The sequence below is a fragment of the Tachyglossus aculeatus genome, chromosome 5 (genome assembly GCF_015852505.1).
Source record: "Tachyglossus aculeatus isolate mTacAcu1 chromosome 5, mTacAcu1.pri, whole genome shotgun sequence".
Lineage (NCBI taxonomy): Eukaryota > Metazoa > Chordata > Mammalia > Monotremata > Tachyglossidae > Tachyglossus > Tachyglossus aculeatus.
In genome coordinates, this window is record NC_052070.1 from 50,023,606 (window position 1) to 50,037,016 (window position 13,411).

The 13,411-nt window shown below is 51.8% G+C and overlaps 1 protein-coding gene across 1 annotated transcript; it reads left to right on the forward strand.

The window, feature by feature from the left end:
• Positions 1–1,751: 1,751 nt before the first annotated feature.
• On the forward strand, positions 1,752–11,606 carry UBIAD1 (UbiA prenyltransferase domain containing 1). Its single transcript, XM_038747239.1, is given in 4 exon segments — positions 1,752–1,830; positions 3,919–3,994; positions 3,996–4,429; positions 11,048–11,606. Coding segments are annotated over 3 exon segments (978 nt in total). The 5' UTR covers positions 1,752–1,830; positions 3,919–3,938; the 3' UTR covers positions 11,536–11,606.
• The last annotated feature ends 1,805 nt before the right edge of the window (positions 11,607–13,411 follow it).

Below are 13,411 nucleotides of genomic sequence, written 5' to 3' on the forward strand. Positions count from 1 at the left end.
CACTTAATACAGTGCCCTGCACACAGTAAGTGCTCAATAAATACGATTGAATGAATGTTGCCAAATTGCGCTTCTCAAGCGCTTAATACAGTGCTCCACACCCAGTAAGCGCTCAATAAATACGATTGAATGAATGTTGCCAACTTGTCCTTCCCAAGCGCTTAATACAGTGGTCTGCACCCAGTAAGCGCTCAATAAATACGATGGAATGAATGCTGCCAACTTGTCCTTCCCAAGCGCTTAGTCCAGTGCTCTGCACCCAGTAAGCGCTCAATAAATACGATGGAATGAATGCTGCCAAATTGTGCTTCCCAAGCGCTTAATACAGTGCTCTGCACACAGTAAGCGCTCAATAAATACGATTGAATGAATGCTGCCAACTTGTCCTTCCCAAGCGCTTAATACAGTGCCCTGCACACAGTAAGTGCTCAATACGATTGAATGAATGTTGCCAAATTGCGCTTCTCAAGTGCTTAATACAGTGCTCTGCACCCAGTAAGCGCTCAATAAATACGATTGAATGAATGTTGCCAACTTGTCCTTCCCAAGCGCTTAGTCCAGTGCTCTGCACCCAGTAAGCGTTCAATAAATACGATGGAATGAATGTTGCCAGATTGTACTTCCCAAGCGCTTAGTACAGTGCTCTGCACCCAGTAAGCGCTCAATAAATACGATTGAATGAATGCTGCCAACTTGTACTTCCCAAGCGCTTAATACAGTGCCCTGCACCCAGTAAGTGCTCAATAAATACGATTGAACGAATGCTGCCAACTTGTACTTCCCAAGCGCGTAGTCCAGTGCTCTGCACCCAGTAAGCGCTCAATAAATACGATTGAATGAATGTTGCCAACTTGTCCTTCCCAAGCGCTTAGTCCAGTGCTCTGCACCCAGTAAGCGTTCAATAAATACGATGGAATGAATGTTGCCAAATTGTACTTCCCAAGCGCTTAGTACAGTGCTCTGCACCCAGTAAGTGCTCAATAAATACGATTGAATGAATGCTGCCAACTTGTCCTTCCCAAGCGCTTAATACAGTGCTCTGCACCCAGTAAGCGCTCAATAAATACGATTGAATGAATGTTGCCAACTTGTCCTTCCCAAGCGCTTAATACAGTGGTCTGCACCCAGTAAGCGCTCAATAAATACGATGGAATGAATGCTGCCAAATTGTGCTTCCCAAGCGCTTCATACAGTGCTCTGCACCCAGTAAGTGCTCAATAAATATGATGGAATGAATGCTGCCAAATTGTGCTTCCCAAGCGCTTCATACAGTGCTCTGCACCCAGTAAGGGCTCAATAAATGCGATGGAATGAATGTTGCCAACTTGTGCTTCCCAAGCGCTTAGTACAGCGCTGTGCACCCAGTAAGCGCTCAATAAATTTTAGACTGTGAGCCCACTGTTGGGTAGGGACTGTCTCTATATGTTGCCAATTAGTACTTCCCAAGCGCTTAGTACAGTGCTCTGCACATAGTAAGCGCTCAATAAATACGATTGATGATGATCAATACGAGGGAATGAACAGTATGGAGGGGGTGTTGGCCGCCTGGCCTTCCAGGGGAGGGGCGGGGCCTGTCAGCGGCCAGGGGCGCGCTCTGCGCCTGCGCGCCCCCCCTCCGTCCAGCGCCCCCCGCGCATGCGCCCTGCGCCCCACCCTGCGCATGCGCCCTTGCCCCGCCCCGCGCGCCGCCCGTCCCGCCCCCTGGCGGTCGGAAGCGTGTCCGCGTGCGTTTCGTCGCCGGCGGCCGTCGGCGGCGGGCCGGGCCTGTGTTTCCGGGGAAACCAAGGAGGCCGTGGCTGAGGGCGGCCCTGTGAGGGAAGGGAAGGTCAGGTGAGCTGAGGGAAGCTGAGGGAACGGTTGGGGGGACCCCCCCCCCCCAACACAGTGAGTGACTCCCCGAGAAGCAGCGTGGCTCAGTGGAAAGAGCCCCGGCTTGGGAGTCGGAGGTCATGGGTTCTAATCCCGCCTCCTCCAACTGTCAGCAGGGTGACTCTGGGCAGGTCACTTCACTTCTCTGGGCCTCAGTGACCTCACCTGTAAACTGGGGATGAAGCCTGTGAGCCCCCCCCGTGGGACAACCGGATGACCTTGTCACCTCCCCAGCGCTTAGAGCAGTGCTTGGCACATAGTAAGCGCTTAATAAGTACCATCATTATTATTATTATTGTGACTCCCTGGGGACCCCCCCTCCCCAGGGTCTCCCTTGCCTCCCACCTTGTGACTCCCTGGGGATCCCCCCCCCCCTCCCCAGGGTCTCCCTTCCCTCCCATCAAGGCCCTGCTGAGAGCTCACCTCCTCCAGGAGGCCTTCCCAGACTGAGCCCCTTCCTTCCTCTCCCTCTCCATCCCCCCATCTTACCTCCTTCCCTTCCCCACAGCACCTGTGTATATGTTTGTACATATTTATTGCTCTATTTATTTATTTATTTACTTTATTTGTAAATATCTATTCTATTTATAGACTTTTTGCGCCCCCCCCCCCCCCCCCCCCGGAGTCTCCCTGCCTTCCTGGGTTTGAATCCCGGGTCTGGCACTTGCTGTGTGACCTTGAGCAAGTCACTTAACTTCTCTGCGCCTCAGTTCCCTCACCTGTAAAATGGGGGTTAGGACTGTGACACGTGGGACAATTTGATTACCTTGTATCTACCCCAGCGCTTAGAACAGTGCTTGGCACATAGCGCTAAACAAATACCAACGTTATTATTACCTTGTATCTACCTTAGAGCAGTGCTTGGCACATAGTAAGCACTTAACTTTTAGACTGTGAGCCCACTGTTGGGTAGGGATCATCTCTATATGTTGCCAACTTGTACTTCCCAAATGCTTAGTACAGTGCTCTGCACACAGTAAGTGCTCAATAAATACGATTGATTGATTAACAAATACTATAATTGTTGTTATTATTATTCCTGCCCCCCCACACATTGTGACTTTCTGATCACCCCCCTCCCCCACCTGGGGAGCAGGTAGAGAAGCAGCGTAGCTCAGTGAAAAGAGCCCGGGCTTTGGAGTCAGAGGTCATGGGTTCGAATGCCGACTCCACCAATTGTCAGCTGTGTGACTGTGGGCAAGTCACTTCACTTCTCTGGGCCTCAGTGACCTCATCTGGAAAATGAGGATTAAGGCTGGGAGCCCCACGTGGGATAACCTGGTCACCTTGTAACCTCCCCAGGGTTTAGAACAGTGCTTTGCACATAGTAAGCACTTAATAAATGCCATTATTATTCCCAGACTGAGCCCCCTCCTTCCTCTCCCCATCCCCACTGCCTTACCTCCTTCCCCTCCCCCCAGCACCTGTATATGTGTTTGTACGTATTTATTACCCTATTTTACCTGTACGTATTTATTTATTTTATTTGGTTTATATATTTCGTTTTGTTGTCCGGCTCCCCCTTCTAGACCGTGAGCCCGCTGTTGGATAGGGACCGTCTCTATATGTTGCCAAGGCCCTACTGAGAGCTCACCTCCTCCAGGAGGCCTTCCCAGACTGAGCCCCTTCCTTCCTCTCCCCCTCGTGCCCCTCTCCATCCCCCCATCTTACCTCCTTCCCTTCCCCACAGCACCTTTATATACGTATATATGTTTGTACATAGTTGTTACTCTATTTTACTTGTACCTATCTATTCTATTTCTTTTATTTTGTTAGTATGTTTGGTTTTGTTCTCCGTCTCCCCCTTTTAGACCGTGAGCCGGCTGTTGGGTAGGGACCGTCTCTAGATGTTGCCAACTTGTACATCCCAAGGGCTTAGTCCAGTGCTCTGCACCCAGTAAGCGCTCAATAAATACGATTGAGTGAATGACTCTCTGCCCTCCCCTGTGTCCCCTCCCACCGTGCCCGGCCCCCCCTGCGCCCCCGTTGCCGAGCGAGCGTGGGCACCTCTTCTTTAACCTCCACTTCACCTCCGCCTCTCCCCGGCAGCCCCGGCCCGCGCCGGCCCCATGGAGAAGATCAGCATCCAGGCCGGCGAAGGGGATGAGCCGGGCGGCGGGCCCCCCCGGCCCCGCCGAGGGCCCCCCGCGGTCCCGGCGGCAGAAATGTGCCGCCTACGTGCTGGCCCTGCGGCCGTGGAGCTTCAGCGCTTCCCTCACCCCCGTGGCCCTGGGCGCCGCCCTGGCCTACAGGTCCCGGGGGGTCCTCCACCCCGACCTGCTGCTGGGCAGTGCCGCCGCCGTCCTGGCCGTCCACGGGGCCGGCAACCTGGTCAACACCTACTATGACTTCTCCAAGGGCATCGACCACAAGAAGAGCGACGACCGGACCCTGGTGGACCACATCCTGGAACCCCGGGACGTGGTCCGATTCGGCGTCCTCCTCTACACTCTGGGCTGCGTCTGTGCCGCCGGCCTCTACTGCTTGTCCACGCTGAAGCTGGAGCATTTAGCCCTCATCTACTTCGGGGGCCTGTCCGGCTCCTTCCTCTACACCGGAGGTAAAGCTTCATTTTAATAACGATGACGATGGCGTTTATGAAGCGCCTACTGTGTGCGAAGCACCGTTCTGGGCGCTGGGGAGGTTACAAGGTGATGGGGGGCTCACAGTCTTAACCCTCATTTTCCAGATGAGGTCACTGGGGCCCAGAGAAGTGAAGTGACTTGCCCAAAGTCACACAGCTGACGATTGGCGGAGCCGGGACTCGAACCCCTGACCTCTCCAAAGCCTGGGCTCTTTCCACTGAGCCACGCTGCTTCTCTGATCCCCGTTTTGTCTGATGGGGATCGCCCGCCTTGCCTCGTCTCTGCAGGGTGAGGCCGGAGGGCGCCCACCTGAGAAGCAGCGGGGCCTAGTTCGTTCGACCGTATCTCCTTCAATCCTATTCCTTCGATCGGATTTATTAAGTGCTTATAATAATAATAATAATAATAATAATGGCATTTATTAAGCGCTTACTATTGTGCAAAGCACTGTTGTAAGCGCTGGGGTGGTTACAAGGTGATCAGGTTGTCCCACAGGGGGTTCATAGTCTTAATCCGCACTTTACAGGTGAGGTCACTGGGGCCCAGAGAAGTGAAGTGACTTGCCCAAAGTCACACAGCTGACGATTGGCGGAGCCAGGATTCGAACCCGTGACCTCTGACTCCAAAGCCCAGGCTCTTTCCACTGAGCCACGCTGCTTCTCTGATCCTCATTTTGTCCGGCGGGGATCGCCCGCCTTGCTTCGCCTCTGCAGGGTGAGCCCAAAAGGGCACCCACCTGAGAAGCAACGGGGCCTAGTTCGTTCAACCATATCTCCTTCAATCCTATTCCTTCGATCGGATTTATTAAGTGCTTATAATAATAATAATAATGGCATTTATTAAGCGCTTACTATTGTGCAAAGCACTGTTCTAAGCACTGGGGTGGTTACAAGGTGATCAGGTTGTCCCACAGGGGGCTCATAGTCTTAATCCCCACTTTACAGATGAGGTCACTGGGGCCCAGAGAAGTGAAATGAGTTGCCCAAAGTCACACAGCTGACGATTGGCGGAGCCAGGATTCGCACCCGTGACCTCTGACTCCAAAGCCCGGGCTCTTTCCACTGAGCCACGCTGCTTCTCTGCTCCCCGTTTTGTCCGGCGTGGATCGCCCGCCTTGCCTCGTCTTTGCAGGGTGAGGCCGGAGGGCGCCCACCTGAGAAGCAGCGGGGCCTAGTTCGGTCTACCGTATCTCCTTCAATCCTATTCCTTTGATCAGATTTATTAAGCACTTATAATAATAACAATAATAATGGCATTGATTAAGCGCTTACTATTGTGCAAAGCACTGTTGTAAGCGCTGGGGTGGTTACAAGGTGATCAGGTTGTCCCACAGGGGGCTCATAGTCTTAATCCGCACTTTACAGGTGAGGTCACTGGGGCCCAGAGAAGTGAAGTGACTTGCCCAAAGTCACACAGCTGATGATTGGCGGAGCCGGGATTCGAACCCGTGACCTCTGACTCCAAAGCCCGGGCTCTTTCCACTGAGCCACGCTGCTTCTCTGATCGCCGTTTTGTCCGGCGGGGATCGCCCGCCTTGCCTCGTCTCTGCAGGGTGAGCCCAAAAGGGCACCCACCTGAGAAGCAGCGGGGCCTAGTCCGTTCGACCGTATCTCCTTCAATCCTATTCCTTCGATCGGATTTATTAAGCGCTTATGACGGGCGGGGCGTCGTACCAAGTGCTCGGGGAAGGGCGGTACAACAGCGAGCGGGGACAGTCCCTGCCCACAACGAGCTCACAATCCAAAGGGGGACAAGAGCCTCTGTGAGCCCGTTGTTGGGCAGGGACCGTCTCTATATGTTGCCAACTTGGACTTCCCAAGCGCTTAGTCCAGTGCTCTGCACACAGTAAGCGCTCAATAAATACGATTGAATGAATGAGTGAATGAATGTTGCCGACTTGTACTTCCCAAGCGCTTAGTACAGTGCTCTGCGCACAGTAAGCGCTCCATAAATACGAATGAATGGGTCGAGCACAGGCCCCAGATGGAGCTGAGTTCTAATACTTCTAGACTGTGAGCCCACTGTTGGGTAGGGACCGTCTCTATATGTTGCCAACTTGTACTTCCCAAGCGCTTAATACAGTGCTCTGCACACAGTAAGCGCTCAATAAATACGATTGATTGATACTGGCTCCTCCGCTTGGCAAGGCACTTCTCTACACTTCAGTTACCTCATCTGTAAAATGGGGATGAAGACCGGGGGCCCCTTGTGGGACAGGGACCGTGTCCAACTTGATTTGTTTGTAGCCACCCCTGTGCTTAGTACAGTACCTGGCACCTATTACGTACTTAACACCACAGTTATTCATAACAGTAATAATAATAATAAAATAATTATCAGTTTCTGCGAACGACAGAGTTGGTGCTGCTTCCCTCAGGGTGTTTCGACTTGTAGGATGAAGGGGAATACAGGCACCGTCTCGCGGCTAGATGTCGGAATCCTCGAGTTGCCCGGGGAATTCGGGAATCTGGCCGTGCCTGGCCCGGAGTTGTGTCAGCCCTGGAGTTTGTCACTGAGGAAAACCGTGCGTTGAGTGGCGCACGCTGGAATCCTCAGCCGAGGACGGGGGAGCAGAGTGACCTTGAGCCGACTCCCGGAATTGGAGTGTGGAATTCTGGCAGGGGATATCTTTACCTGAGGGAAACTTGGGACGCAGAGGAAAGCTTACTGGGCCAAGCCAGGCGTTTTCCAGTGTTCGATTCTAGGAACCCTCCTTTGTGGGCAGGGAATGTGTCCGTTTATTGTTAAAACAGCTCTACCAGGCGCTTAGTACGGTTCTTTGCACACAGTAAGCGCTCAATAAGTACGATCGAATGTCGTTATTTACTACAATCCTCAAGACCCTCAGGGAAAGGAGTAATATAGGAAAGAACAAAGTTAAAAGCAGAACTGGTTAAAGTCGTAATTTGGGAGAGGTCCTCCACTTGAAGCAGCGTTGCCTAGTGGGTTGAGTTCAGGCCTGGGGATCAGAAGGACCTGGGTTCTAATCCCGGCACCGCCACTTGTTGCTGATGTGACCTGTATATATGTTTGTATGTATTTATTACTCTATTTATTTTACTTGTACATATTTATTCTATTTATTTTATTCTGTTAATATGTTTTGTTTTGTTCTCTGTCTCCCCCTTCTATTATTATTATTATTGGCATTTGTTAAGCGCTTACTGTTTGTAAAGCACTGTTCTAAGCGCTGGGGAGGATACAGGGTGATCAGGTTGTCCCACGTGGGGCTCACAGTCTTCACCCCCATTTTACAGATGAGGTAACTGAGGCTCAGAGAATTTAAGTGACTTGCCCAAGATCCCACAGCAGACATGTGGCGGAGCCGGGATTCGAACCCCGTGAGACTGAGCCCACTGTTGGGTAGGGACCGTCTCTATATGTTGCCAACTTGTACATCCCAAGCGCTTAGTACAGTGCTCTGCACACAGTGAGCGCTCAATAAATTCGATTGAATGAATGAATGGGACCGGAGGCAAGTCACTTCATTTCTCTGCACCCGTTACCTCATTTGTCAATGGAGATTGTGGCTGAGAGCCCCATGTGGGACGTGGACTGTGTCCAACCTGATTACGTTGTATCTACCCCAGCACTAAGCACAGTGCCTGGCACATAGTAAGCACTTGCCCAGTACCATTTTGAAAAATGGGCTTAGGAAGATGGAGTCGTAACCCACCTTGGGACTTTTAAATTAAAAAAATAATTTCTCTGGGGAGGTGGTATAGGTTTGGATTTCGCTTTGGTTCACGTCGGTGCTTTCCGAGCCAGGGAGCTTGTTTTGGAGATGGGGAATGAGAGAAAGCATCAGACTGTGGAGTTGGGACCCTGAGGGGATCGTTTCCAGGAAAAGGAGGGCTGACAGGTGTTTGCTGACAGACTAGGTGAAAAAACAGTCCATGTCTAGTTAAACAGAGAGACAGGAGAAGGAAAACATTGGTGTAGAGGTAAAAAAAAAAATGCTTTATATTGTAAATGCATACACATATACATGTTACGTAGAGTTGAGAGTCTAAAATGGTCATTGGTTTGTGAAAGAAAAAATGATCAGCAATCTCTTACCATCGTAGCAGTCCTTAGTAGTATTTCTTGAGTACCTTTATTTGTGCAGAGCATTGTATTAAACACTTTTTATGGTATTTGTTAAGCGCTTACTATGTCTTCTAAGCACTGGCGTAGATACAAGTTTTTCAGGCCGAATTCAGTCCCCGTCCTTCGTGGGGCTCACAGTCTAAGTAGGAAGGAGAACAGGTATTGAATCTCTATTTCGCGGTTGAAGGAACCAAGGCTCAGAGAAGTTAAGTGACTTGCCCAGAGTCACACAGCGGGGGAGTGGTGGAGCCGAGAGGAGAACCCAGCTCCTCTGGTCCCCAGGCCTGCTTTTTATCCTCAAGGCCACTCTGCTTCCCGTTGGCACTTAGGAAAGTACCGTCGGGGTAGGAGACACGATCTCTGCCTGCAAGGAGTTTGCAATCTAGCAAGGTAAGCAGACTCTTGGGAATTTACAGTTGAGGAAGAAATACTTAGTAGTAGAGAGAAATTAGTAATGTAAAAAAGTGTAATAGGCAACTAAAGGACTGAGGTTGTACAAAAATACTGAGATGAGAGTTGGGAGGACATAACCTGGAGAGAAGAATTATTTGGGGAAAGCTTCCTGGAGTAGGGGGAGGATTTCAGAAGAGCTCTGAAAAAGGAGATTGCAGAGGTCTGGTGCATTTGGTTGCAAACAAAGGGAAGGGTGTGAACCAGGGATTGATGGCAGGAGAATTGGGAACAAGGCAGGGGTGAAGGTGAGTTTGGTGTGTATGTATATGGGGGTGGAGGAGGGTAGTAGTAATATTAGTATTTACTGAGCACCCACTTCGCAGTTGGAAAATGCAAAACAAAATATTCACATTTTCTCCCCCACCAGGGAGCTTACCTTCTAATAGGGCAGATGGTCAGAAGAATATTTACAACTGGAGTAGTGAAAAGAAATTGACTGTACAAGTGAATACTGCTGAGGATGGATGAGGTTTAGGTTGCTGAGAAATCCTTTTGGGAAGGTTTGTTGGAGGAGTGGGATTTTAGAAAAGCTTGGCGTGGAGGAGAGCCAGTCTTCTCCGTCCAAACGCAGCGGAAAAACTGACCGTCTTTGGTGACTGACTGGAAGACAGTGAGGAGTCAAGGATAATCCCAAGGTTGCTCAGGGTTTGAGTTCAGGTTTCACCAAACTAAACTCGTGGAATTGTCCTGCAGGCAAGGGGAATTGCACGATTGTAGATGGGGAAAGGGTCCGGGCTTGCAAAATAGATTTGGGAGTCATTCATGTAGAGGTGATAGCTGAAGCCGTGGGAATAGAGTGAGAAAAATAAGGGATCCAGAGCAGAGCCCTGAGGGATCCCTGCAGGTATGGGGGGGAGACTCGGGAGAGGAGCTGGTGAAAGAGTGGCCAGCAAAGCAAACTTGGTGCAACTAAACTGAGATAACTTTCCCAAGATAAGGGAGTGATCCATGGTGCCACAGATAGCTCAGCAGTCAACGAGGATTAGGAAAGAGTAGATTCAGTAGATTGGGCAAGGAGAGGAGGTCATTGGTGACCTTGGAGAGAGCCATCTCAGTTTAGTGAAGGGGATAAAGTCCAGATTGTGGTGGGTCAAGAAGGGTACTGGAGGAGAGGAAGTGGAGGCACCAGGCTTTGGGTTTTGGGGGCCGGAAAAGAAACCATTTGAGAAATTTGGACCAGAATGGGAGCAGGGAAACGGGATGATGGTTGGAGGATGCAGGGGGATCTAGGGGAGTCTTATTTAGGAAGGGGGAGACTTGAGCATAACTGTTCTTCATTGTGCTAGTCCTCCACTGACATCTTTGCTGCAGAACTCGTGTGTTAGCGGGAAGGGGCTAAGTAGTGTATTAATTAATACACTAATCGCTAACTAATTAAACGCTTAGTACAGTGCTCTGCACATAGTAAGCGCTCAATAAATACGATTGAATGAATGACTTAGTGAAATTCTCCTGGAGGGGCACCTAGGCTAAGATTTTTGTTTTTCTTGTATCTGTTAAGCACCAACTCTGTGCAAGCACCGATACGAGTTTTGTCAGGCCCGATATAGTCCCTGTTCCACGAGGGGCTCACAATCAAGTAGGAGGGAGGATAGGTATTGAATCCCCATTTTGCAGCTGAGGGAACTGAGACACAGAGAAGTTAAGTGACTTGCCCAAGGTCACCCGGCGGGCAAGTGGCAGAGCTGGGATCCTCACCCAGGTCCTCTGGCCCATGTTTTATCCACTAGGCCACCCTCTGCCTTGGCTTTTCAGTTTGTTGCCAAAGGAGGGAGGGGTGGGAGGGAGAAGAGAAAGAGAGAGAGAGAGAGTATACATGTGAGTATATACCCATTCTCCTAGGCAGGTCAGTTGTGGAACACTGACATTCTCTCTCTCTCTCCCTCTCCCTCCCCATGTGGGAAATGGGAAGGGACCCTGGCTGAGGGCACATGGCTGTTGGGGGCAAGGCCAACCGACCACCAGCAAGAGGAAATGCCCTGTTAGAAATGATAGCAGACAGCTTCCGGGCCCTGGCGTCTCACCTTCTCTCCCTGGGTTCCCGACTCTAGGGATTGGCCTGAAATACGTGGCTCTGGGCGACCTGGTCATCCTGATCACCTTCGGGCCGCTGGCCGTCATGTTCGCCTACGCCGTCCAGGTGGGCTCCCTGGCCATCTTCCCTCTGGTGTACGCCATGCCCTTGGCCCTCAGCACCGAGGCCATCCTTCACTGCAACAACACCCGGGACATGGAGTCGGACCGGGCGGCCGGCATCGTCACCCTCGCCATCCTCATCGGCCCCACCCTCTCCTACGTCCTGTACAACACGCTGCTCTTCCTGCCCTATCTCATCTTCAGCCTCCTGGCCACCCGCTACACCCTCAGCATGGCGCTGCCCCTGCTCACCATTCCCATGGCCTTCTCCCTCGAGAGACAGTTCCGCAGCCAGAACTTCAACAAGCTGCCCCAGAGGACTGCCAAGCTCAACCTCTTGCTGGGCCTCTTCTACGTCTTCGGCATCATCCTGGCGCCCGCGGGCACTCTGCCCAAACTGTGAGCCCGCCCCATCCCCTCTTGCTTGGGGGCCTGGGGGGAAACCGAGCGTCCCGGCTCAGTGCTACGATCAGAGCACCTAAAGTCGGAGGCCGAATTTGAGGGTGGGGTTTCCGCGAGTAGATGTCCCCTTCCACCGGGGGTGGGATTTGGGGGATGCTGATCGGAAAACGTGAATGGGAAGGAGGGATGAATTGGGTGAACAAGGATCGTTTTACGGTTTTCACTGGAGGGCACTTGGAGGTCACCTGAAGTAATGGTGGTCATCCTTTCTCCTCCTCCTCCCTCCCTCAGGTGACACTCTCCAGAGCCGGGGTCTCTCCTTTAATAGCCACAGTTTCCAGTTCCTCCTAATCCCTGCCGGAGACTTCAGCTCCTCGTCCGTCCCAGATAGGGAGATGGCCTCTTTGAGCTCAGCTCGTTGTCCGTCCATCGTGCTCTGAGCTCTGGAGCTGAAGCGTTTCTGCTAGAGGGAGAGAAGCCCTTCTTAATGAACTCATCCGGATGCAGTCGGAGTCAGACATTGGGTCTTGGTTTTGTCCATCCTTCTTTTGGGCTACCTTTGTTGAGTGACAGATCCGGGTCAGTCCAGGGCAAGGAAATCTGGGCAGGGGGTGCCTAGAAGGGGAAAAAAAGGCGGGCTGAAATGACCTTCCTGGCTTTATTTGGGGGCTGGGAGGCTGAAGGTTTCCTTTGCAGAGTCTCTTAAGAAAAACAAGTATTGGATCCTGGAAGCGCTATTGGGAAGCTTGGAAGAGGGAATCTAGTGGACCCCGGGTGGGTCGATCCGGTTGTTTTCGGCAATGCAGTGCTGCTTTTCCCTAATCTCTCCCATTCCCACCTTTCCCGGAAGCCCAGGAAGGCGTGGTTAGAGTATTATTGTTATGATATCTAAGCGCTTACTATGGGTCGAGCATTGTTCTAAGCCCTGGGATAGATACTCATTCTGGTTGGATACAGTTGCTGTCCCACAGAGGGCTCATAGACCAAATTTTGTTTGTGAGCTGCAGTTGTCAAAGGCTCAGCAAGGAGCCCCATGACACCCGTCACCCCCAGATCCGCGGAGGCCCCCGGCGCTCAGACCGGATCTCTGTCACGGGGATGGTAGGAACCAGCCATCTCAGGGTCGGATTTCAGGTTTCCCATCTCCCGCCAGATTGGACTGCTCGCTCGACAAAGTGGGTTGCGGTAGCTGAACCCAGGACTGAAATCTTTTCACGTATAGGCCCCCTCATCCCGTAGGCTTGGCTGTACCTGTTTCCGTGGAAACTCCAAGGCCACGGGCCCCGGGGCATCGCCGTAGCCCTAGTTCTAGCGTGGGTTGAGCTACAAACTATCGATCGGTGCTTCGGGCCGACCCGAGGGGAAGTTCAAGAAGTTGCGAAGCCACGAGGAAAAGGATTTGGAAGCCACAGATTCCCCGTGACCCCCAAGATCCCCACACCTCCCGAAGATAGATACGCTCTTAGGGCTGGAGTTCTGCCTGTGCCCGGGAGTAAGAAAGGTAGATCGGAGGATGCCCGAGTATCCTTCCCCAAGAACCGGCGGACGTGAATGCCAAAGCTGGCGGGGTTCCAACTGCCCGAGGGGGTCGTCACGGCTCAGCGGGGCTTCGTCCGTCGCTAACCCTGAACGCTGAGACGTGAACCTGACAGCCCACCCGGCCCACCTGTGTGTCCAGGATTAGCCAGGGCACTGTGGTTTAGTGCTAGCTTGAATACATTTTCGATACGCACACGCCAAACTTGGTACCAGGTTTGCACCGCAGTTTACTGTGCATTTTACGGTCACTGCCCTTAGTTGGTTCGATGGAATTTTTCTCAGCCTTGATAATAAAATGAAAAAGTCGCTCATTTCTGTTGGTCTTGTCTCTGGCTGGT